A 23490-nucleotide genomic window follows, 5' to 3' on the forward strand; every position below is an offset into this window, starting at 1 on the left:
GCCGACAAGCCTCCTGCCCGTGCGTGGGATGATGACAGTGAATCCAAAGCACGTGGGTCGGATGAAGGGCTCCTTTTGCTGCTGCTTGGAACTTATCACGGCTAGGTAGCAAAGCAAGGCCGTGGGTTGGGAGCGCCTCCTTCTCCTGCACGACCTCAGCTTATGGACACGTGTCCAGGACAGACCTCATTCACACGACCAGGTCCAGCGGAGGACAGGGCGCCTCTGCCTTGTATGGAAGAGGGAACGCTGGCAGGTGCGGCTTCCTAAGCCTTCCATGCGGAGCTGCACCTGCCCACAGTCCCTCTTCCAAACCCCTTCAAGGTACAGGCACTCTGTCCTCCCGGGCTCTGGTCACCCTGATCCTCACTCCTCCACGCGTTCAGCGTCACGTCTGAACAGCGCTTCTAGCACTTCGTATCGAGTTGAGGGGCTCCTCGTCGCTAGTTTCGGTTCCTCTCTCGCAAATCTAAACGGGGAGAGCGATGCTGCTGCTGCTGCTTTAGCTTCTGCCCATCTGAAGCTCCCTTAGAAGAGGTGAGCCCTGGAGAAGGCTGCGATCCTGCCCACGCTTTTCTGGGAGGAAGCCCCATTGACTACAGTGGGGCTTGATTCCGAGTAGACACGCCTAGGATGGGGCTCTTGGGCTGCCATCCTGCCCACACTTACCTGGGAGTAAGCCCCATTCACTACAGTGGGACTTGCTTCTGAGTAGAACTGCACAGGGTGGGACTCTGAGGCTGCCATCCTGCCCACGCTTTCCTGGGAGTAAGCCCCATTGACTACAATGGGACTTACATCTGAGTAGACAGGCATAGGATGGGGTTCTAAACTCCATGCCTGCTCTCAACTTCTTCGCTCTGTGTCTGGCCGGTGACTTGGAGCCAGACCCGATGCCTGTCTACTCAGACGTAAGCCCCATTCTAGTCAATGGGGTTTACTCACAGGTAAGTGCAGCCAGGACTGCAGCCTCAGAGCCCAATCCTAGGCCTGTCTACTCAGAAGTAAACCCATTCTAGTCAATGGGGCATACTCCCAGGAAAGAGTGGCCAGCAGCAGCTCTCCGAGCCTCCCCCAAGCGGAAGAGGAAGTGAGGCATGTCTGGCCCTGCAGCCTTCCTTGGTTGCCATGGCGAGGAGGGTTATGCCCCGGAAGTGAAGCGGCCATGTTGCCGAGTGACCCTCCGGCGAGCGGGAAGAGGTGGGGCTGGGGAGCCTGGAGCGCCGCGGCTCTCGCACCGTCAAGGTACCCGGAGCAGCCACCCGGCCCAGAGTTACTGGGAGGGAGGGCTCCCTCGCCCCCCCCCGGGCTCCCTCAGGGGCCTCCCTCTTCTCCTCCTCTTGGGCGCTCGCGGGAGCCCCATTTCTTCTTGGGGTGCCTGAAGGAGGGCGAAGAGAGGCCGGGCCTTGGCCTTTGTGGGTGCCTTAAGAAACACTCAGCCCAGTAACCTTCGCTTCGCCTCCCTCTTGAGCTGTGGGTGGGGAAGAAGTCAAATGCCCATTCAGCCAGCCTGCGTGTAGTTAGTCTGTGGAACTCCCTGCCACAGGAGTGGGGAAGTTCCTTCCCTCTCACACAACACCAGAGCCAGGGGACAGCCACTAAGACTGAGTGTTGGGAGAGTCAGTACAGGCAAAGCAAAATATTTCTTTACCCAGTGTATAGTTAGTCTGTGGAACTCTCTGCCACAGGCTGTGGTGATGGCATCTTGCCTGGACGCCTTCAAAAGGGGATTGGACAAGTTTCTGGAGGAAAAGCGCATCGCAGGCCACGATGGGTATGTGCAGCCTCCTGGTTTTAGAGGTAGGCTCCCTCAGAATGCCAGATTCAAGGGGGGGGGCACCAGGATGCAGGTGTCCTGTGTGCTCCTTGAGGCACTGTGAGATACAGGAAGCTGGACTAGGTGAGCCTTTGGCCTGATCCAATGGGGCTCCTCTTCATTACATACTTATTTATGCCTCTTCTTTCGACCCCACTGAAGGCTCTCAAGGGCCCTCAAATCCAGCACAAACTGCATGTTCTCATTTGCTGTCTTTTGGGATTTCATGCAAGGCACCTGTACATATGTGAACAGACTCTCTGCTTTTTTCCCCTGAAATCCTTGGTTTTTGCAGATCCTTTCACATGTGCCAAATAGAGCAGTGGTTCTCAAACTGGTGGGTCATGACCCACTAGTTTGAGAACCACTGCTCTGTTTGGCAAATAATAATAATAATAATAATAATAATAAAACTTTATTTTTATCCCGCCCTTCTCCCTAACGGGACCCAGGGCGGCTAACAACATATTAAAAAACAATAGAATTTAAAAAACATTAATACAAACAGATAAAAACATTTAAAAACACACTACAGGGCCATAAAAACAGTAGTCAGATTAAAAGAGTAAAAGAGCAGATCACCGAGGAATCAAGCCTGTAAAACTAAAAGATGTATAAAAAGTTAAGAAGGCCAGAAATCAGAAGGCTTGTTTAAACAACAGTGTTTTCAGGCCTCGCCGAAAGCTCTCAAGAGAGGGAGCCATTCTCAAGTCAAGGGGAAGGGAGTTCCATAATGTTGGTGCCACTACCGAGAAGGCCCTATTTCTTGCAGCCACCCCCCGGACCTCCTTGGGTGGCGGCACTTGCAAAAAGGCCTTCTCTGATGACCTGAGATGGCGAGCCGGATTGTACGGGAGTAGGTGGTCTCTAAGATATCCTGGCCCAGAGCAGTATAGGGCTTTAAAGGTCAAAACCAGCACCTTGAATTGGGCCTGGAAACGAATGGGCAGCCAATGCAGCCCCCGGAGAAGCGGGCTGACAGAGTCAAACCGCCTGGCTCCGGTGACCACACGGGCCGCCGCATTCTGTACTAATTGTAGTTGTAACACTAATCTTCATGTAACACTTCCCCCATCCCTTTAAGGGGCAGGGGAAGGGGAGGGAGGTAGCAACACGAACCCCAGGATCGCCCCGCTAAGGGGGGCGAGGGGGGTGCTTTGCACTTACTTTCAGAAGGGTGCTTTGCACTTACTTACTTGCACTGACTTTGCACTTATTCCCCGCACTTACAGGAGGTGCGGGGAGCCCTGCACAGCACTTCCGGAGGCTTGGAACATTCGCTAAAAGCGAGCGCAAAGCACTTCTGTTTTGCAGGAGGTGCTTTGCACCCACTTTTAGCGAATGTTCCAAGCCTTGGGAAGCACTGTTCAGGGCTCCCCACACCTCCTGTAGCCTGCTGCAGCCCTGCCTACATAATGTGAGTGCAAAGCGCTCCCCTTAGTGATGCAAACCTGGGGATAGTGCACTGCCCTAGCCCCTCCCCCGCAAGAACTTACTGAGGGAGTAAAGCTCCCTCAAAGTTTGAGAACCACTGAAATAGAGTATTCTTTCCCTTTTTTTTGGAGGAAAGAATGGAGCAACCACACTGTGTACCACATTACATGCATCTTTTTTTGTATGATGCTAATATTCCCAAATAAGACACCCTGCCACCACCAAGTGGCCAGAACTTGATATGGGTGGGCTTCTCTTCTTAGTTGTTGATGCCCTAGTTCTTCTAGACGAGAAATAAGTAGGCCAGAAAAATAAAATATAGCAACAAAAGAGATTGTTTCATTTTTCTTTCTCTATTTTGTAACTTTAGTTCAGCCTCCCTCTACTTATCCTCCATGGCAGCGTGGACGCGTGAAGCAGTGCTGAACCTTTACCGCGCTCTGCTACGTCAAGGACGTGGCCTGCGCTATACTGACCGTGATTTTTACTTCGCCTCAATCCGTCAAGAGTTCCGAAGAAACCAGCAACTCGAGCGGCTTGAAGATAGAGAGAGGCAGCTGGAGAAGGGCCAGGCTTTCTTGCGCAGCAAACTTGGGGGATTAGTTTGAGTGTTCTGCACTCCCCCACTACGCTATCCCCTTTCCTTTCCTTCAGCCTGCAATCATCTGATCTAGATGGTCAATACTAGCCGTCTAGGACAAATCTGAAAAAGGAAACTTGAAAGGATCTTGCCTCTTTGCAAATGCATTAAGCCTCAGGTGAGTTTTACAGCCACAGAGTGCTCTCTTAATTCAGTGCCTTAATAGATGGTTGCATATTTGTCTCTAAATATGGTGCTTTGACTCATTTAAAAGTAACTCATTTAAAGGAGTAAAAACAGTTCCAGGAGCTTTGTAGATGACTTAGTTCTGCCATGTACCTTTCCTGTCCTTCCAGAAGGAAATAAATACAGTAGAACCTCCAAAGTTGACCACCTCTCTATTATGACTACCTCCTTAAGTTGACCTAATTTTCACAGTATGGACAGACACTGCAGATACACTGTGGGAGACCAACCTCTCTATATTGACCACCTCCATAAGTTGTATCTTAACCACTTCGACCATTGCACAGAGTATTAATTTACCCTCCTTAAGTTGCCCACTGAACTCGATACTGCTTGTGCATAGTGAAGCCACTGTCCTTTCACTTTGGTTCCCATCACCAGTGCATTACATTACGCTTATATTGAAACACAACTGCTATTTTGCTGCCTGCTCTCGGTTAGGAGAGATCCTTCTGGAGCACTTCACAATCCCTTCTAGTCTTCACCATTCAGAAAAGTTTAGTGTCATCCACAAACTGGTCCACCTCCCTGCTTATCCCTGTTTCCAGGTCATTTATGAAGATGTTGAAAAGCACCAGTCCCAGGACAGATCCTTGAGGCACTCCACTTTCCACCTCTCTCCACTTTTTTTTAAATTGCCCATTGACACCCACTCTCTGTTTCCTGGTCCTCAACCAGTTCCCAATCCATGAGAGGACCTGTCCTCTTATTCCCTGACTGTGGAGTTTTCTCAACAGCTCTTAGTGAGGGACCGTATCAAACACCTTCTGGCATTTAGTGAATCTGAGGAGACCCAGTGGAGGCCAGGCAGCCTAAGTAAAAAAGTGGGGTTTTTTTTTTAGCTGATGGGGCTATGTAACATGCTACATGCTGTGGGCTGGCAAGGGATAGCATTGGTTTGCTTGTCTGCTCTGAAACCATATTTTTTTTTAACTTACAATTTTTTTTAAGCTTATGAATTTTCAGGGGTTTTTTAAACACTGATTGTGGGCCGTTTACTCTCCGTCTCTTGATATAGATATAGATGATATAAATAGTAAGCATCACAAGAGGATAAATTCTCATTGATATTTGCAATAAAACTTTTTAAAAATCCATCTAAATAATAACTTGGCCTTGCATTTGTTGTCCTGGGAGCTAAACATGGTAATATTTAAATGCCTTTTTCCCTGTATGTTGACCACCTTCCTATGTTGACCAATTCCTTCAGTCCCTTGGGTGGTCAACTTAAAGAGGTTCTACTGTATCTGCTACTGACACTGGGGAAGCCCCCATGGAGTTTTAGTGGCTTTTGGTAGTAGCAGGAGGATTTGGTTCTGCACAGTATTGTCAGTTTTCATAGTGACTGCTTTTAGGACCTAGAAGCTAATTTGCCAAAAGTAGGTTATACTTTGTAAAGATTTTCATGCTTTTGTTGCTTACATGTGCCTCATTTGCTTTGGAAACTTGTCTTAGCAGTATGTGAAGCAGTATAATGCAAAAGAGAGCTGGATGGGGAAGAGTCGGTTTAGAACCGCTATCTCTGAGTTTGGTGGATGACCTTGGCCAAATCTCAGCCTAAGCTAACTCACAGAGTTCTTCTAATAAATAGAGTTGTAACTACTCTACTCTACAGCACCTGTACAACATGAGTTGTACAGTACAACATATGTTGTACAGGTGCTGTAGATTGTGCACTTCAAATAATGCATTGTAGTTCATTTTTTTGTAATAGCCTGTGAAGTAGAAAGTCAAGCAGACTGGAGAAATGAAAGGTGTATAACATTTGTGTATATTTTTCTCCCCCCATGAAGGAGCAATGGCAAGCGCTGGAGAGCGCAAAGGAAAGAAGGATGACAACGGCATTGGAACAGCCATTGACTTTGTACTCTCCAATGCTCGGCTTGTGCTGGGTGTGGGTGGTGCTGCCATGTTGGGGATTGCTACCTTGGCTGTCAAACGGGTGAGTGTGGAGAAGGGTACCAAATGTTCAGGGGTTGAAAGTTGTGACCAACGTGTGTGTTGGAGGCTTTTGAACGGATAACACATTACATTTTGTGTTCTCCCACTATATTGCTTCAGATGTATGACCGGGCAATCAGTGCTCCCACCAGCCCCACCCGCTTGAGCCAGTCAGGAAAGAGAAGCTGGGAGGAACCAAGCTGGCTTGGGTCATCCTCACGATTGCTGAGCCAAGATATGAAGACTAATCTTAGCCGTTCTCTGCAGACTCTTCCCACTGATTCTTCCAGTTTTGAAATGGGTGAGAGGCCATTTCAAACTCTTCAGACTATACTGAAATGCTATTCATTATAGAAGTTGGCTGTGTAATTTGTTTTGAAGCAGACTTCAGTGATCAGATACTTCAGCATGCTACTCTGAGAAAGGATACGATGTATTCTTGTCAAAATATTTTGTTCAAGGCATATTCAGTTCAGTGCAGGGAATTTGTATCAACTCTTCAGTGAAATACTGTGATCACTTATTCTGTTCTCTTTGTAACCCTGTAGACTCAGGCAGATCCATGAAGGATAAATCATCTGTCAAGAAAAGCCAGGTGGAGCTGAAGAAGTTGCGTCTTCGAATGTCCTTGCAAGAGAAGCTGTTTGCCTTCTATCGGAGGAAGGTGGCCATCCCAGCAGAAGAGCAGGCTCAGGCCAAGCAGGCTGCTGTGGACATCTGTGCTGAACTGCGTATCTTCCTCCGGGCCAAGCTTCCAGACATGCCTCTGCGGGAAATGTACTTGAGTGGTAGTCTCTGTGATGATTTGCAGGTATCTTGGATTGATCACAAATTGTTGAATAGCCTGCAGAAAGAATGACAAAGGCAGAGAAATGTTGGCTTCCCTTGCAGATGTGTAGTTTCAGCACCTGGCTATCTGGTGTTCTGGATTTTGGTGGAAATGTATTTGTGTAATTTGGTCTTGAAAGGGAAAAAACTTTCTCCCTGGGTCTGAAATGTGCTTTTCTATTGCCGTTTTTGCTGTGTCCTCTCTTCCTGATTGTTCAGTTCTTGAATCTTCGTTTTATCTGTTTGGGGGACTCAGAGTCTTTTCACGTCTGTTATCTTCAGTTGGGAGCCCATCTTTGCATACTAGCTTGATGGGAAGGCCACTCCTTAGTGAGGAATTCACAATGGACATAGTACTCTTAAGTTAGCACCATGACAGGGCTCCTACACGTATATTTTGTCTGGGATGAAACTAAAATTTGAGGCCATCCCTGAATGCTGGTGGGATTTCAATATTTTCTTCAGAAAATATTATTTTGGAAAGTAGTTTCAGACCATCATTTTTTAAGTTTCTTTTAAGTTTATTTGTTACGTTGTATTCATGGAAGAGTTGCTATGTTCTGTTGAAACGATCCTATCATCTGGCTTGTCTGTTTCTCAGATGCTTAAGATTCTTCTTAGGTTTTAGCTGAATGAATATTCCATCTGAAGAGCTTAAGGCAAATTACAACACATGTAACACTAAGCACAATCCAGAGATTGTTCTCTGAAGGCGTAAGCCCCTTACGCCAGCCCGGGGGTGTTGCAAACGTGCCTTATGGCACGTTTGCACCTTCTTCGGCCCACAGAGGCCAACTCTGGCCACCATGCCATGACAGGTAAGTTTGTGCCAGCCATATTGAACCAATGTGAGAGTCTGGGAGACGGGGAGAAGGTGAAACACAGCTGTTCCGGGGTGGGGTGAGGGCGAACAGCAGGTGGTCCTGTGGGTGGGCCGCAGCTGAGCAGGAGTGGGGCCAGGATCTGGCAATTGTGATGTATCCTAACCCCAGTCCTGAGTGACCTGGCGCAGCTCCAGGCTGCTCTGATCTGTGCCACCTCTTTAGGTGGCACAGATCCGAGTAGCCCAACTGGAGATGCTGCCGAGTTACCCGGAGTAAGGGGAATGTATTCTCCTTGCCCCGGGCTGAGCTATACGCAGCCCCCAACCCCGCTCTGGCTACTGTGCAGGCCAGCCGGCCTCCCTGTTCCAGCTTGGGTGTGGATTGGGCTGAAAACATAATGTCAAGACCAATGGTTCCCAACTGTGGGTGGGGACCCACTGGTTGGTCACAACCTGATTTTTGGTGAGTCAACAAAGGGTGAAGGGAAGATCAAATAATTAATTGCCTCAAGCCCTGAAGCTATTCAAAAATCAGATTCTGTAGCTGCTAATTACCCTGCAAAGAGCTCAGGTTCTGTAGTTTGCAGGATAGCTGCTAGTTGTCCTGCAAGAAGCTGAGTTGAAGTTTGCAAGCATCTCTTCACCGGTGTGGCCAACTACCTCCTGGCTCCCTCCCTCCAGCATGCTGCCTCCTGCCTCCCTGTAATGCCTCCGCCCATCTTCCACTCGCCTCCCCCCTCCTTGGAACGCCGCCTCCCCCCAAACCTCCACTTACCTCTCTGCTACTCAGCGGTTCACGCAACTGCCGAGTGGTGGAGGTTGGGTGCCCACCCGGCAGTAGCCTGGCACTGGCCAGAGCAGGGCTACCACTGGTGCTCACTCAGGATTGGGCTCTTAAACAGCTTGACTTCCTTGCAGTCAAATGGCTTATGGACAGAATGATCAAGGGAAGGCTCTTGTTTACTTGAAGCACAAAAGTCTGCTTTTACAGGTGGAGCCTATTTATCCACGTTAGTTCCGTTCCGTGACTCGGTGCGATTAACAAAAAATGCATTGTGCTAAATTCCATTGAGTTACGCAAATACACTGCAGCCTGACGCTTCCGGATGGAAGGAAACTAAGGTAGCTGTTATCAATCCCCTCTGTACTCAGCCCTCCCCATTGCCAGCTGCCTGGCTTCTTTCACATGGGATGCTGATCTTTTAAGTGTCCAGCCCTATGTGTTTCTACTCAGAAGTAAGCCCCATTGTAGTCAGTGGGGCTTACTCCCAGGAAAGTGTGGAGAGGATTGTAGGCTAAATCTCATGCTTTGCTTGGTGGGAAGGCTTGCTTGTGTAGCCTATCCCAATGGGATAGCCTGCACCAATGGGGGGGGGGGTTGCTTGTGTCGGTGATTGTCTGCACCATCTCAATGGGGGGGGGGGAATTTGGCAAACACTCCCTGAGTTTTTTAAAGCAATCCCCTCTGTTGCTACCACACCTGCCCCTGTGTAAGTGAGAGAGAGAGAGCTCTACCTCGCTGTACGTGTTCTGGCTACAGAGATTTTTGGGCCCCCCTCCCCTCTTCAGCCTCTTTGCTGGCTCAGGGGCTCCAGTAGTGTTACTGTTCCATTGCAAGGGGAACCTCTTCCAGGGCTATTTCCCTGCCTGGGAGAGGCAGAGCCTTTTTGCAGTATTTTGGGCTGCCTGGAAATGGAGCGAGACTCCAGTGCAGGGCAAAGGTGTGTGTGACTTTCAGTTGCCCCACCCCATTGAGAGACAAATCCAGATACATCAGTGGAGTGGAGTGGAGTAATGAATGTTAAGACAGATTCCATCTCAGTGTTTCTTTGGATTCCAACTTTTTCTCTGGTAGTTGTGATCTTTATTGGCCTCGGATATTTAACTTCTCCTTTTCTCTTCTTCTCTCCCTGCCCCCACAACAGGTTGTGACAGCAGATCACATCCAGCTCATTGTTCCTCTGGTGCTAGAGCAGAACCTTTGGTCATGCATTCCAGGTGAAGACACCATCATGAATATCCCTGGTTTCTGTCTGGTTCGTCGGGAAAACCCAGAATACTTCCCTCGCGGCAGCAGTTACTGGGACCGCTGTGTGGTGGGAGGTTACCTCTCTCCCAGGTCTGTGGCTGAGACCTTTGAGAAAGTAGTGACAGGCTCCATCAATTGGCCAGCAATTGGGTCTTTCCTAGGCTATGTGATCCGCCCAGCAGCACCTTTGGAATCTTTAATGCTGGAGGTCCAGTATGAAAAAGACCGTCATCTTCTCATAGATTTCTTACCATCTGTGACACTTGGTGACACTGTCCTGGTAGCAAAACCACACCGGTTGGCCCAGTATGACAATTTATGGCGACTCAGCCTTCGGCCTGCAGAGACAGCTCGCCTGCGGGCCTTAGATCAGGCTGACGCTGGCTGCCGTTCCTTGTGCCTCAAGATTCTCAAGGCCATATGCAAGTTGAACCCTGCGCTGGGTCACCTTTCTGCAAGCCAGCTCACCAATGTCATACTGCACATGACCCAGGAAGAGACTGACTGGTCACAAGATGTGATTGCTGACCGTTTTCTGCAGGCATTGAAAGAACTAATAGGCTATTTGGAAGCAGGAGTTCTTCCCAGTGCTCTGAATCCAAAGGTGAACTTATTTTCGGAGCTCACTCCCGAAGAAGTGGATGAGTTGGGCTATACTCTGTACAGTTCTCTTTCAGAACCAGAGGTCCTGCTGCAGACATAATAGCTGCCTTATGTGTGAAAATGGTGTTGGAGCTACCTGCCAATTACAGGTCCTCTGTGACACCTCCTGAATGATATATGCGCACCCTGCCTATTCTTTTTGCAAGCCCATCCCTTTTTATTATTGTACTGTGGATGGTCTATTAGCTTCTTGGTGCTACTGGTCCAGTTCTACAACCTTCAAAGCACTTGCCTGATGGGAGAAAGAGGAATGTGGAACTGCTGCTCAGAGATGGTTATAAAAGTCCTTGTTAGTGTTCTAACTGCCTACCCCAGCACTGTGCTCCCTTTTTTTTATTTCATTCACTTATCTTTCTACAGCAAAAACTGTCACTCCCACCCTAGAAAGTGTGGAACTGGGCCAGTAAACCATTGGCAGTTTTAGGAAGTGAGGTCATGTATTTTTTTTCCCCAGGGCCTTCTTCCAATTGATTATTTACTTTGTGAGGAAGGGATGGTCCCTTCGTACCTAGAAGTGCATGGCAGTTGAAATAGAGCAGTGAATGTATTTGTGTGAGCTCTCTCTGTGCATTGATTGTATTTATAGCATTTCAGAGAAAAGGTGAGATTTCTAGATGTTTGCACACTATGTAGGTTCTTCTTGCTGAACCTATATGTGGAAATCTTGGTATATCTGATCTACAGTACACTACTCCACCCATCTAGTGCCCTTTACTTACCCACAAATATGATTTTCATTGGACCCAACTCGGAAAAACTGGTAATGGTGCTCTTAGCGCATATAGAAGAGCGCATGTGTGTTGGGGTAACTTTTCATTTGTTGATACTGAGATTGTTTGTCAGTTGTGGGTGCCGATTTCCTGGGAAAATCAGAACTGCTAGGGAAAGGCCTTTATTGATCCTCATTGTGACACTGAATGAGGAAATCTGAAAATAAGAAGCTGTTGTCTCAAAAACTTTCCCTCATGAGCACTCCAGCTCTGAAAGCAGCTTAACCATACAGTGCATGAAGGGCTTTATAGACGGTTTTCAGAGATCTTCCACCTTTTTAACAAAATGGAAACTAGCGGGCAGTTTCATATGTCTGCTAAGTGAATATTAGGTCAGTAAAATTATTAGTCATAGGCAGGTGTAGCAAGTAAAGTTTTCAGGGGAGGGTAAGCAAGTCTGAGTTAATGTCTGCCATCAACATTGCACTTCTTATACTCTTGAAGGGGGGAGGGTTTTTACAGTCTGGTCTTATAGCTAGGAGGCCACCTTTCTTCTCACTGCCATTAAGTTATACAGCCCTGTTCTGCCTACCTCCTGCGATGATGAGCTTTAAAGTGTCCACTCATTCTAGCTATATCTCCTGCTCTGCAGACATGAAATTGGCATTGGCTGTGACTGTGCTTTATCTCTCAGGAATACTTGGTTGTATTAGGGCTGCCACCGCCCAAAAATGAGAGGTTGTGCTCTAAATGGAGAGAGAGAGAGACTGTCTTTTTAACCTGTCTGACAAGTATTACCATAGATGAATACATACAGCTTTGCAGATATGGCTCCCCTTTTGTGAATACCCATCCTTGCTACTGAAAGGCTGCACAAATACTGAGATAATTTGCAGGTGTGGGGACGCAGGAGTCAGTGCCCTTCCTTGTTCTTCCTTTTTTAAAGGTGGTGCTTATGTTAATGAGGCAAACTCTTGGTGTGATTCTAGAGCACAGGATTCAACCTGTAAACCTTGTTTAAGGAGGTACTTCCTTTCACAGTCTGTCTTCCTAAATCAGTTTGCCTGCTGGTCAGTATTTGTCATGCAGAAATAAAACAGTGTTGCAGTTATTTTAAACTTCACTAGACTTCCAGCTATAGACTTAGAAAGTTGTGAGTGAATGTTTGTAATCTGTACCTTGGAAAAACTCCAGGTTTTCCCCTCTCAGTACTGGGTCTATTTCTCTTTGCTTTTCCTTGATTTTTTTCTTCTCAGCCCTCTTTTCAGTATGAACCTCTTTGCTTCTCCCCCTGCCCCACCATGAGTGAGGGGGAAGATTTTAGGTGGACAGAGAATATATATATATATATAAAGATTTTTAAGAGTAGTTTGAATCCCCACTTTTCACCTGCATTGTTCCTTTCCTTATTTGCTCTGGTGCGTGCTTCAAAGTCACAGCCTGAAGAAGTGGATAAGCATTGTGGTGAGAGGGAGATACTGAAAGGGCATCTGCAAAGGTAGGAAGAAGAATCTCTTATCTCTTTCCTTCTCACGTTAAATGCATATCATTACATATGTATGTATTGCTTGTTAGAAATCCAGTGGATAGATGTTTTGACCATATGGTGTTGCTACAAAGGCGAATGTGCATTGAATGTAGGCTGAGGCAATCTCTGTTCCCAGCAGAACACTCTTTTGTTTATTCACTTATCACTTTTGATGTTCCAGTCAAAAAGAGAATGAATTGTTTTCTTCTGAATAATCTAAGAAAGGGTCTGAGCCTACTTCTCAATAAGACAGGTACTCATCATTCCGCATGTAACCAATAAAAGACCCAGCCATTGGGATTCAACAGGAAGTTCAGAAGAGATCATGGGAGGGGGAGAAATGGAACTGAACTATCCATTGGGTGATGCATCTTGTAGTAAGAACCTTGCACTAATGCTATTATATGACTAGCAAATTCAGTCTGAAGAACTGTTATGCTGACACCTATCAGTATTCACTAAAAATGCATGTGTTTATGTTGATAGTTTAAAGCTGGGAGGGTTCGTTCTGAAGCATTTGTGGACTCCTGTGAAACATGAGGACAAAGTGTAGATGCTGGCCAGTAGTGTGAAATGTAGCTCATGACTGTTTTCCAGAATCACAGGGGAAGGAGTGTCCATTGCATCAAATGATTATCATGGCCCAGAACTCCAAATCCATTGTATCTTTGAGTGTTGAAAATGCTTTGGCATATTGCCTTAATGTCTGAGTCACACAAACCAATATGATTTATACTTGAGCTGCAGGATGGGGACCAACTAGCTCACCTGTGGGTCTCTGTGGACCTCAAACTCCACTACTGCTCTTCCAGGTCAAATGAAATTTTTAATGTAAAAAGTAATTGTCTAAATGAAAGGTTCCTTCTGGTGTCTGTGTGCTCATAATACTGCAGGTAAAAGAATGTGATAACTTCAGCCTCTCTCAAGCCCTAGTGCTGGGGCCTCAGGGGCAGACAGAGGAGGGTCGTATGCATGGTCTGACAATGTGTGGACTTCTGAAATAAAATAACTTTCCAAACCATTTTGGCTGTTTTAAGTGTGTTCAACATAGGTTGAGTCTCTTTTCTTGCATTCTGAGTTGAGAAAAAGGGGAAATGGCCTTTGGGCCGTGGACAACCCAATCCAAAGTGCCACTTGAGCTGGTGCAGGCCCCTTGCCCCAGCTCTCTAGTGTCACAAACATGCCATAAGGCACGTTTGCGCAGACTTGAGAGTTGGCTAGGCCAGTGTGGAGGCCTGTGCTGGATTTTGATCCTTTACTGGCCAGAGTAGGTAGGTTTGTGCTAGGCAGTGCAGAGGGTGGGAGAAGATGGTAAGAGAACATTCCAGGGTGGGGAGGGGTTGTTTCTGGGAATGGGGAGGGTGGAACAGGTGAGAATTCATGCCCCATTGTTACTATAGCACTAATACTTTTATCTCATCCTTCCTCCAAGGAATGTAGAGCAGCACACAGGCTCATTTTATTCTATAGAATGGCTGTCGTAGCACTAAATTCGGATTTCGCTTACAGAGCATACCTGTATGCATCTTGTACCTTTCCAGTGCAATCTCCTAGCTTTCTTCATTGTGGGATGGTATCCCATCCACTACAAGCAGGTTGTGATGAAGTCATGTCACTGAAAAGGAACTGACTGAATTAGCCTGATGAATACGCAGAAAGAGGCACAGGTATGGTAACACTATTGCCTCCAGATTGTTTAATATGTTCCTTGTCAGAATTGTAGCTGTCTGTCTGCTCCGCCTGCATATTCAGGAGGCCACACCAGTGGCATAGCTAATGATCGTGTAGCCTGGTGCCAAGTTCAGAATGATGCCCCTGAAGTGATGTCACACTTGGGCTTTTAAAAAAGTGGAAATTGGAGAAAACCTGCCTCCTCCCCCAGAAGCTCACTACCCACTTGCTCTGCCGCCACCCCCCAGTCAGTGGCATAGGGAGTGCATCTACCTGCTACCTGGGGGTCAAAGAAGATTTTGTAGCCCCCCACAACAAAATAAAATTTAATTTAGTACATTAAAAATGTGCCATTTATTGGTTAGAGATGCTGTACTGGGCTGAAGAGGGACAGTTATTCTCCCCTTGCTAAATATAAGAGGAGCACCACTTGCAAAAGTGCCTCTTTACCCAGTTAGCAGGGTAACTGTATTATGATACATGGAAATGAGAGCAGACTCTCATTAATATAACTCTGTTAATATTACACCTTATTGGTTCCATGCTATGTCATATAACTTCTCATTGGCTCTCAGAAAAATCAGTCTCATAGGTCAGTTTTGAGTTTAAAAAATCCACTTTCTGTTCCATAAGGCAGTTGTTTTCATTTTATGGTTAATGGGCTATAACGTTTGATAGAATACATATATTCCTCTGCAGTTTGTTTCATTGCATTCCGCATTAAATCATCTTTCCAATGATATATGATGGTATTATTCCTACATACCAATTTTTTCACAATTTTGGTTACTAGTGTCAAGCTCAGCTTGTTACCCCCTAAAGCTTGATGCCCCTAAAGCTTGGTGCAACTGCTACCCCCCCGCACCTTCTTAGCTACGCCACTGGCCCACACCCCTGTTTGGATGTCTGCTTCTGGGTAATGTAGTTATGCATGCATTAAAAGCTTTCTGTCCTGTGTGGCTCTTAGCTGCCTACTTGGTCTGTCTACATTTCTCTCCCTTGATTGTTTCATTTTCTTTCCTAGCTACAGCTTCCATCAAAGTGCAGGAAGGGCTTTACTATTACTTCTGATGAGAAGTTTGGCTTTCAAACTGCCTGTCCCAGGTTCCTAGAGGGCCTGAGGCAAAGCCTTGCACACCTCATGGGTGTGGTTCCTCTGCCAGTGCCCAACTTTTGATGCTTCCCTTGTCTATATGACACAGCTGGCAAGAAGCTTTATGGAGGCCTATTTTTGCAATTGGGCATGGGAACTTCTAAATGCATACTATTTGCAGCCTCCTTCCACTTCTTTATGGGAAAGGTCCTTTCAAAGTGGTCAATGAATAAAAGAAGTTGCATACTGGTTTTAGTTTATGGCAGTGCAGAGCAATTATGGATAATGTGTTGTGATTTCAGTATAATGGGATGAGATTAAAAAAACCCATGTACGTATTCAGACACCATCCTGTGAAAGTGTTAGAATTTGGTATAAATTCTAGTTCAGCCCCCCCCCCCCTCATTTCCCCTAGAAATTTTTCAGTTGGAGGATGGCCACCTTGAAATTTGCAGGAGAATGTCCAGACTTGGCTTGTTGAAATGCTCTCCAACAGGTTTCTGGCTGGTGTCATTCCTGATGAAAAATCTGTGCCCAAGTTAGGACCTGTGTGTCCTATGTAGACAGCAAAAGAGCACTGTGCCAGATAATAGCATCTATTGCCCTGGAGAAGGGGTCTCCAAAGTTTTCAGCACAAGGACCACATCATATATCTGACATGGTGTCAAGGGCCTGAAAATAAATACATACATATATGGTGAAAGGATGTGCTGAGAATTTGATTGAATACAGTAAGTGGGTGGGGGTGGAAGGAGGAGGGGAGCAGAGTGCAAAATTGACTTGAACAGGAAGAGGGAGAATGGATTTTTTTCATTAAAAAAAGCATGAAAAGGCATGGGTATACCACATTCAGCCATTAGAGGTGCTGCATGGAATGATTACATTGTATTATATTGGCACCTATAGTGGCTGAATGCAGTACAGGTTGTCCCTCGTTATCCACTGGGGTTCCATTCCAGAACCCCTAGTGGATAAAAGAATCCGTGAATGAAAAAACAGTGGAAAAATAGATTTAAAGACCCACTTCCAGGTTTCTTGCCCTTCCATTGCTTCTAATGGAATAAGGTCGTGCCTTGACATCTGCAGGGGTTTGGTTCTGGGATACCATAAAATGTGTTAAATAAAAGCAGTTTAAAAAAAATTATAAAGTGCATCCCTTTACAATTGTGGTTTAAAAACAGCTTTTCTTACTGTTGTAGAGAGGTAGTCAGCAAATGAGAAATTGCTGCTCAGCTGACAAATAGAATGATCGTTTACATGACTATCTCTCAACAACACTAAGAAAAGCAGTTTTATAAACTGTGCTTTTAAAGGGATGATTTTTTTCCTCTTTCTCCAGGGATCAGCACATTCCTTCTCATTTGCAGTGGCCATTTGTGTGGAGTCAAATCCATGTATAACAAGGTTGAACCTGTATACAGGTTGAGCCTCATTATTCACGTGGGTTCCATTCCAAGCACTCCCCTGGATGGCAAAAAATTCACTTTAGCAAATCAATTTAAAAAACAGTTTCTTTGCTCCTGTGATTTAAAAACAGCCTTGCTGACCTTTGTGATGTAAGATAAGAATTATTAACAAGACAATCCATCAGTCAGTCCTCCAAGAGCTTACAAAGAGCTGAGAGCTTACACTCAGCCCCTCCCTTCATCAATGCATCAATGCAAACCTTTCTTTCACATGCTCAGGGGGAAGGGAGGGGTCCACTGGGGAGAGAAGGATTGATGGATTGTCAGCAGCTACCCCCCCATTAAGGAGGCTATTGTTAAAGGACTGTTCAGTTTTTTATACTGATTTTAAAGGGATGCATTTTCCCCTTCTCCAGGGATCAGCACATTCCTTCTCATTTGCAGGGGCCATTCCTGTTGAGTCAAATCAGTGTATAAATAGGCTGGACCTGTATATCAATGCTAGACCTGGAATATACCAGATATTTACCTCATTCAGCCACTAGAGGTGCTGAATGTAATGCAATGCAATGGAATGGAATGGAATCATTCCATTCAGCATCACTAGCAGCTAAATGTGGTTTATACCCATGCTGATGAAACACAAGGAAGTGCATCTTTGCAGCTATTTTTAGCCCTGAAAGCCTGGGGAACCAAGCGGGCTGGATAAAATCTTCTGGAGGACTGAATTTAGAACACAGGCTGGGATTTGGAGACCCCTGCCCTGGAGGATGAGCAAGTGAATGAGCCCTTCACAGTATAGTTGATACTGGTAGGTCCTGTAATGGTGTTGCCTGAATATATATGGGAGTAATGCTGGCGCTGCAGTTTGTGGCAGGGCCTACTCCCTGTGTTTTATATAGTCATTGCTGGTGTACATGCCCCACAGTGCATTCCACCACCCTGCTTACTGGAAAGACAGGCTTGGTGGCAGGCATGCAGTTGCTTCACATCCCACTCTTCCTACTACTGGTATCTTTGCCAAGATAGCCTCTGTGAGGGAGGGAAGGGGAAGTGTCTGTCTAGACTCTTTCTCCTCTATCCCTGCCAGAGGCCATTGAGAGTGCTCCAAGTGGCAGAAGTACTGCCACTCCTCTTAGTATCTTGGCCACATTGGCCTCTGGAGAGAAGAGAAGCAGCACCAGGATGGGCCATAAGAACATAAGAACAGCCCCACTGGATCAGGCCATAGGCCCATCTAGTCCATCTTCCTGTATCTCACAGCGGCTCACCAAATGCCCCAGGGAGCACACCAGATAACAAGAGACCTCATCCTGGTGCCCTCCCTTGCATCTGGCATTCTGACATAACCTATGTCTAAAATCAGGAGGTTGCGCATACACATCATGGCTTGTACCCAGTAATGGATTTTTCCTCCAGAAACTTGTCCAATCCCCTTTTAAAGACGTCTAGGCTAGATGCCAGCACCACATCCTGTGGCAAGGAGTTCCACAGACCGACCACACGCTGAGTAAAGAAATATTTTCTTTTGTCTGTCCTAACCCGCCCAACACTCAATTTTAGTGGATGTCCCCTGGTTCTGGTATTATGTGAGAGTGTAAAGAGCATCTCCCTATCCACTCTGTCCATCCCCTGCATAATTTTGTATGTCTCAATCATGTCCCCCTTCAGGCGTCTCTTTTCTAGGCTGAAGAGGCCCAAACGCCGTAGCCTTTCCTCATAAGGAAGATGCCCCAGCCCCGTAATCATCTTAGTCGCTCTCTTTTGCACCTTTTCCATTTCCACTATGTCTTTTTTGAGATGTGGCGACCAGAACTGGACACAATACTCCAGGTGTGGCCTTACCATAGATTTGTGCATTATAATACTAGCCGTTTTGTTCTCAATACCCTTCCTAATGATCCCAAGCATAGAATTGGCCTTCTTCACTGCTGCCGCATATTGGGTCGACACTTTCATCGACCTGTCCACCACTACCCCAAGATCTCTCTCCTGATCTGTCACAGACAGCTCAGAACCCATCAGCCTATATCTAAAGTTTTGATTTCTTGCCCCAATGTGCATGACTTTACACTTACTGACATTGAAGCGCATCTGCCATTTTGCTGCCCATTCTGCCAGTCTGGAGAGATCTTTCTGGAGCTCCTCACAATCACTTCTGGTCTTCACCACTCGGAAAAGTTTGGTGTCGTCTGCAAACTTTGTCACCTCACTGCTCAACCCTGTCTCCAGGTCATTTATGAAGAGGTTGAAAAGCACCGGTCCCAGGACAGATCCTTGGGGCACACCGCTTTTCACCTCTCTCCATTGTGAAAATTGCCCATTGACACCCACTCTCTGCTTCCTGGCCTCCAACCAGTTCTCAATCCATGAGAGGACCTGTCCTCCAATTTCCTGACTGTGGAGTTTTTTTCAGTAGCCTTTGGTGAGGGACCGTGTCGAACGCCTTCTGAAAGTCCAGATATATAATGTCCACGGGTTCTCCCACATCCACATGCCTGTTGACCTTTTCAAAGAATTCTATAAGGTTCGTGAGGCAAGACTTACCCTTACAGAAGCCATGCTGACTCTCCCTCAGCAAGGCCTGTTCATCTATGTGTTCTGAGATCCTATCTTTGATGAGGCATTCCACCATCTTACCCGGTATGGATGTTAGGCTGACCGGTCTATAGTTTCCCGGGTCCCCCCTCTTTCCCTTTTTAAAGATAGGCGTGACATTTGCTATCCTCCAATCTTCTGGCACCGTGGCCGTTTTGAGGGACAAGTTGCACACCTTAGTCAAGAGATGTGCAACTTCATTCTTCAATTCCTTAATAACTCTTGGGTGGATACCATCAGGGCCCGGTGACTTATTGATCTTTAATTTATCAATGAGGTCTGAAACATCTTCTCTTTTAACCTCTATCTGACTTAACTCCTCGGTTAGGAGGGGCCGTTCGGGCAGAGGTATCTGCCCGAGGTCTTCTGCCGTGAAGACAGATGCAAAGAACTCATTTAATTTCTCTGCCATCTCTAAGTCTCCTTTTATCTCCCCTTTCCCTCCCTCACCATCCAGAGGGCCAACCACTTCTCTGGCGGGTTTCCTGCTTCTAACATATTTGAAGAAGCTTTTATTATTCCCCTTAATGTTGCTGGCCACGCGTTCCTCATAGTCTCGCTTGGCCTCCCATATCACCTTCTTACATTTCTTTTGCCACAGTTTATGTTCCTTTTTATTCCCCTCATTAGGGCAAGACTTCAGTTTATGGAAGGAAGCTTCCTTGCCCTTCACAGCCTTTCTAACTTGGCTTGTTAGCCATGCGGGCACCCTCCTGGATTTAGTGGAACCCTTTCTTTGCGGTATACACCTCTGCTGGGCCTCTATTACTGTTGTTTTAAGCAGCCTCCATGCACTCTGGAGAGATTGGACTCTTTTTACCCTCCCTTTCAACCTCCTTCTAACCAGCCTCCTCATTTGAGGGAAGTCCGCCTGTCGGAAGTCAAGGGTTTTTGTTAGAGATTTGCCTGGTATTCTTCCCCCAACGTGCATGTCAAAACGGATCGCAGCATGATCACTGTTCCCCAATGGCTCAGTAACATTTACATCTCTAACCAGGTCCTGTGTACCGCACAATATTAAATCCAGAGTCACCTGCCCTCTGGTGGGCTCCGTGACTAGCTGCTCTAAGCCACAGTCATTTAGCACGTCAAGAAATCCGGTTTCCTTATCGTGACCAGAACACAAATTGACCCAGTCAATATGAGGATAATTGAAGTCCCCCATGATTACAACCCTGTCCCTCCTTGTCACCTCCCTGATCTGTTTCCTCATTTCAAGGTCCCCATCCGATTTCTGGTCTGGAGGACAATAGCACGCCCCCAGTATTTCATCGCTGCACAAGCCTGGTAATTTAACCCACAGAGATTCTACAGTGGAGTCGGACCCACCTTCAATCTCTACTTTGCTGGATTCTATCCCTTCCTTAACATAAATGGCCACCCCACCTCCAACACGCCCCTGCCTGTCCCTCCTATAGATTTTATAGCCTGGGATTGCGGTATTCCACTGATTCTCCGCATTCCACCAGGTTTCCGTTATGCCCACTATGTCAATGTTTTCCCTTGGCACCAGACATTCCAGTTCTCCCACCTTTGCTCGTAGACTTCGGGCATTCGCATAAAAGCATTTGTACACAGAATGCCCCAGGATGGGCTGCTTATTCGCTCCTTTGTCCCCGCATCCTCTCTTTGTGCCAAACCGTCTATCACATCCCATCACGCTACCTTTCCCAATTTCTTCTCCTACTCTGCCTTTGTTGTTCTCTAACCTCCCCATCCTCATCCCATAGGGATGAGGAGTCTCGAACCGGATGCCCCTCGGCTCCTGTCGGCCTTCCCCCAGGGATCAGTTTAAAAGCTGCTCTGCCACCTTTTTAATGTTATGCGCCAGCAGTGTGGTTCCATTCTGGTTCAAGTGGAGCCCGTTCCTCTTGTACAGGCCCCGCTTGTCCCAAAATGTTCCCCAGTGCCTAACAAATCTAAACCCCTCCTCCCTACGCCACCGTCTCATCCACGCATTGAGACCCCTGATCTCCGCCTGCCTAGCTGGCCCTGCGCGTGGAACAGGTAGCACTTCAGAGAACGCTACCTTTGAGGTCCTGACTTTCAGCTTCCTGCCTAAAAGCCTAAATTTGGCCTCCAGGACCTCCCAGCTACACTTGCCCACGTCGTTGGTGCCGACATGCACCACAACCGCTACCTCTCCCCCAGCACTGTCTACCAGCCTATCTAGACGAGAAGAGAAATCTGGCCCTTCCAGATTTGGGGGGGGGGGAGGCCTACAGGATTCTCCCGGGAGAATCCTACTGGCAGCTGCAAGAGTCATGGCAGCCTTAGTTCACTTACAGCCCAATCCTAACCTGTGCAAGCAAATCACTGGTGCAAGTCTGAGCAGTCTCATGTCAGCAGATCTGGCCTGGGAAGGGGGGTAGCACATGTCAGCACCAGCGATTCCATGCTCTCCTGGGTCCAATCTACCCATAATGCCCTGATTCACCCCCTCCCTGCCTTCATCCTTCCCCCACCCCTGCACTGCTTGTCACAGCTCTTTCCTGCTCCAGTGCACATTCTTCCTTGCACTGCCATCGGTGGGATGGTGCAGGCGTTCCCTCCAGCGCTCTTATCTTCTGCACTGTTGCAATATGCAGTATGGCATGTTTGCGCTAGTGTGTGCCAGCACAGCAGTTGCTGCCCCAGCACAGAGTAAGTATAAGTGTACCCTTAGAAACTTGTAGAAGCACCATACAACTCTAGATTTTCCTAAGTTAACTCTCACAGCTGTCAATCGTGTAGGGTAGGAGGACCAGGGCCCTGTGGGAGTTGTGGGTTTCTGGCATATGTCCAGGTAGGCCCAACCCCTGTAGCTGCCCTGATGTGTGCCTGCTGCTTCTTACACCCAAATATTTCTCTTTTATACTTTTCGCAGTGTTGCTGCTGCTTATGCTAAAAATGGAAGAAGTAAACATTCAGAAGTATGCAAAATTGTATGAAATGTACTCAGGTTTTGCATGGCGACTGCCCAGGGGGAAGAGTACTTAGTTCTGCCTGGGTTTTCTCAGATGTAGCAACATTTCCTTCCTGTCCAACAGTCAAAACCAGCTTCTGTTTCAATAAGTGAGGGTGGAATGTAGCAACAGAATCATGGGAGGCACAGTTCTTTCTTCTTCTTCTTCTTATTAACTATTTATATACCGCTTTTCAACTAAAAGTTCACAAAGTGGTTTACAGAAAAAAATCAAATAACTAATGGCTCCCTGTCCCAATAGGGTTCACAATCTAAAAAGATGCAAAAGAACACTAGCAGACAGCCACTAGAAAAGACACTGATGGGGTGAGGTGGGCTAGTTACTCTCCCCCTGTTAAAAAGAGGAGCACCCACTTGAAAAAGTGCCTCTTACCTAGTTAGCAGGGGTAACTGCTATGGCTAACTTATGGCTCAATCTGAGTGGTTATTGCTTAACAGAGTGAAAGGATTGGTTTGGAGAGACAGCCCATACACTGAAAATTAGATCCATCTTGTGCAAAGGGTAGCAGTCCTCAGCTTGAGTCACAGTCCAAAAGCCTGGTGAAATACTTCTATGTAAATGTGCATAGACTTGCACTGCAAGGTTTTCAGTCATCTGGCCCTTATATGCCAGTTTGGGCTCTTGGAAGGCTGGCACATCCATGAAGCTGACTGAGGCTGCCTCCTGAGGCAGCAGTTTAACAGGGGGTACGCACAACTGTCTGCCCACACTACTGCTCCTCCTCCTGCTCCCTGGACTGTGCTCTCCTAGCACTTATACCACCTTCTGCCTGCAAGGGGTACACATTATATGCCAAGGTAGGTGAGTAAGTAGTAGAATACAATCACTTCCTGTTTTGTATATTACTACAATTAACAATGCTAATGATATTTTCCCCCAGTGTATCTTTAAAAAAGCATTCCCATTTATTTTCAATTCTCTTCTTTGACTAATGACTATGAGCTCATAGGCATCAGCTTAAAAATAATAGGGTATGAGGGATCTCTGTTTCAACAATTATAATTTGATATTAAGAAAACAGCAACATGATTGTTGTATCACTTGAAATAAACTTAAATATTTTCTGAATTCTTCTCAGACTACATTTGTAAGGAAGCTACATTATTTATTATTTATTTATTAGTAGAATTTATATCCCGCCTTTCCACTCCAGAAAGG

The 23490-nt window shown here is 46.6% G+C and overlaps 2 protein-coding genes across 2 annotated transcripts; both read left to right on the top strand.

Moving 5' to 3' along the window:
* Nucleotides 1–1173: 1173 nt before the first annotated feature.
* LOC136657477 (mitochondrial ribosome and complex I assembly factor AltMIEF1) lies at nt 1174–3858 on the top strand. The gene is made up of 2 exons (XM_066634368.1): nt 1174–1245; nt 3621–3858. Exon 2 carries the CDS (start codon nt 3646–3648, stop codon nt 3856–3858), a length of 213 nt encoding a protein of 70 aa, XP_066490465.1. The 5' UTR covers nt 1174–1245; nt 3621–3645.
* Nucleotides 3859–3929: 71 nt separating this feature from the next.
* MIEF1 (mitochondrial elongation factor 1) lies at nt 3930–13619 on the top strand. The gene is made up of 5 exons (XM_066634367.1): nt 3930–4008; nt 5870–6018; nt 6138–6318; nt 6566–6828; nt 9594–13619. Exons 2-5 carry the CDS (start codon nt 5875–5877, stop codon nt 10398–10400), a joined length of 1395 nt encoding a protein of 464 aa, XP_066490464.1. The 5' UTR covers nt 3930–4008; nt 5870–5874; the 3' UTR covers nt 10401–13619.
* Nucleotides 13620–23490: the final 9871 nt, after the last annotated feature.

Source organism: Tiliqua scincoides, chromosome 7 (genome assembly GCF_035046505.1).
Source record: "Tiliqua scincoides isolate rTilSci1 chromosome 7, rTilSci1.hap2, whole genome shotgun sequence".
NCBI lineage: Eukaryota > Metazoa > Chordata > Lepidosauria > Squamata > Scincidae > Tiliqua > Tiliqua scincoides.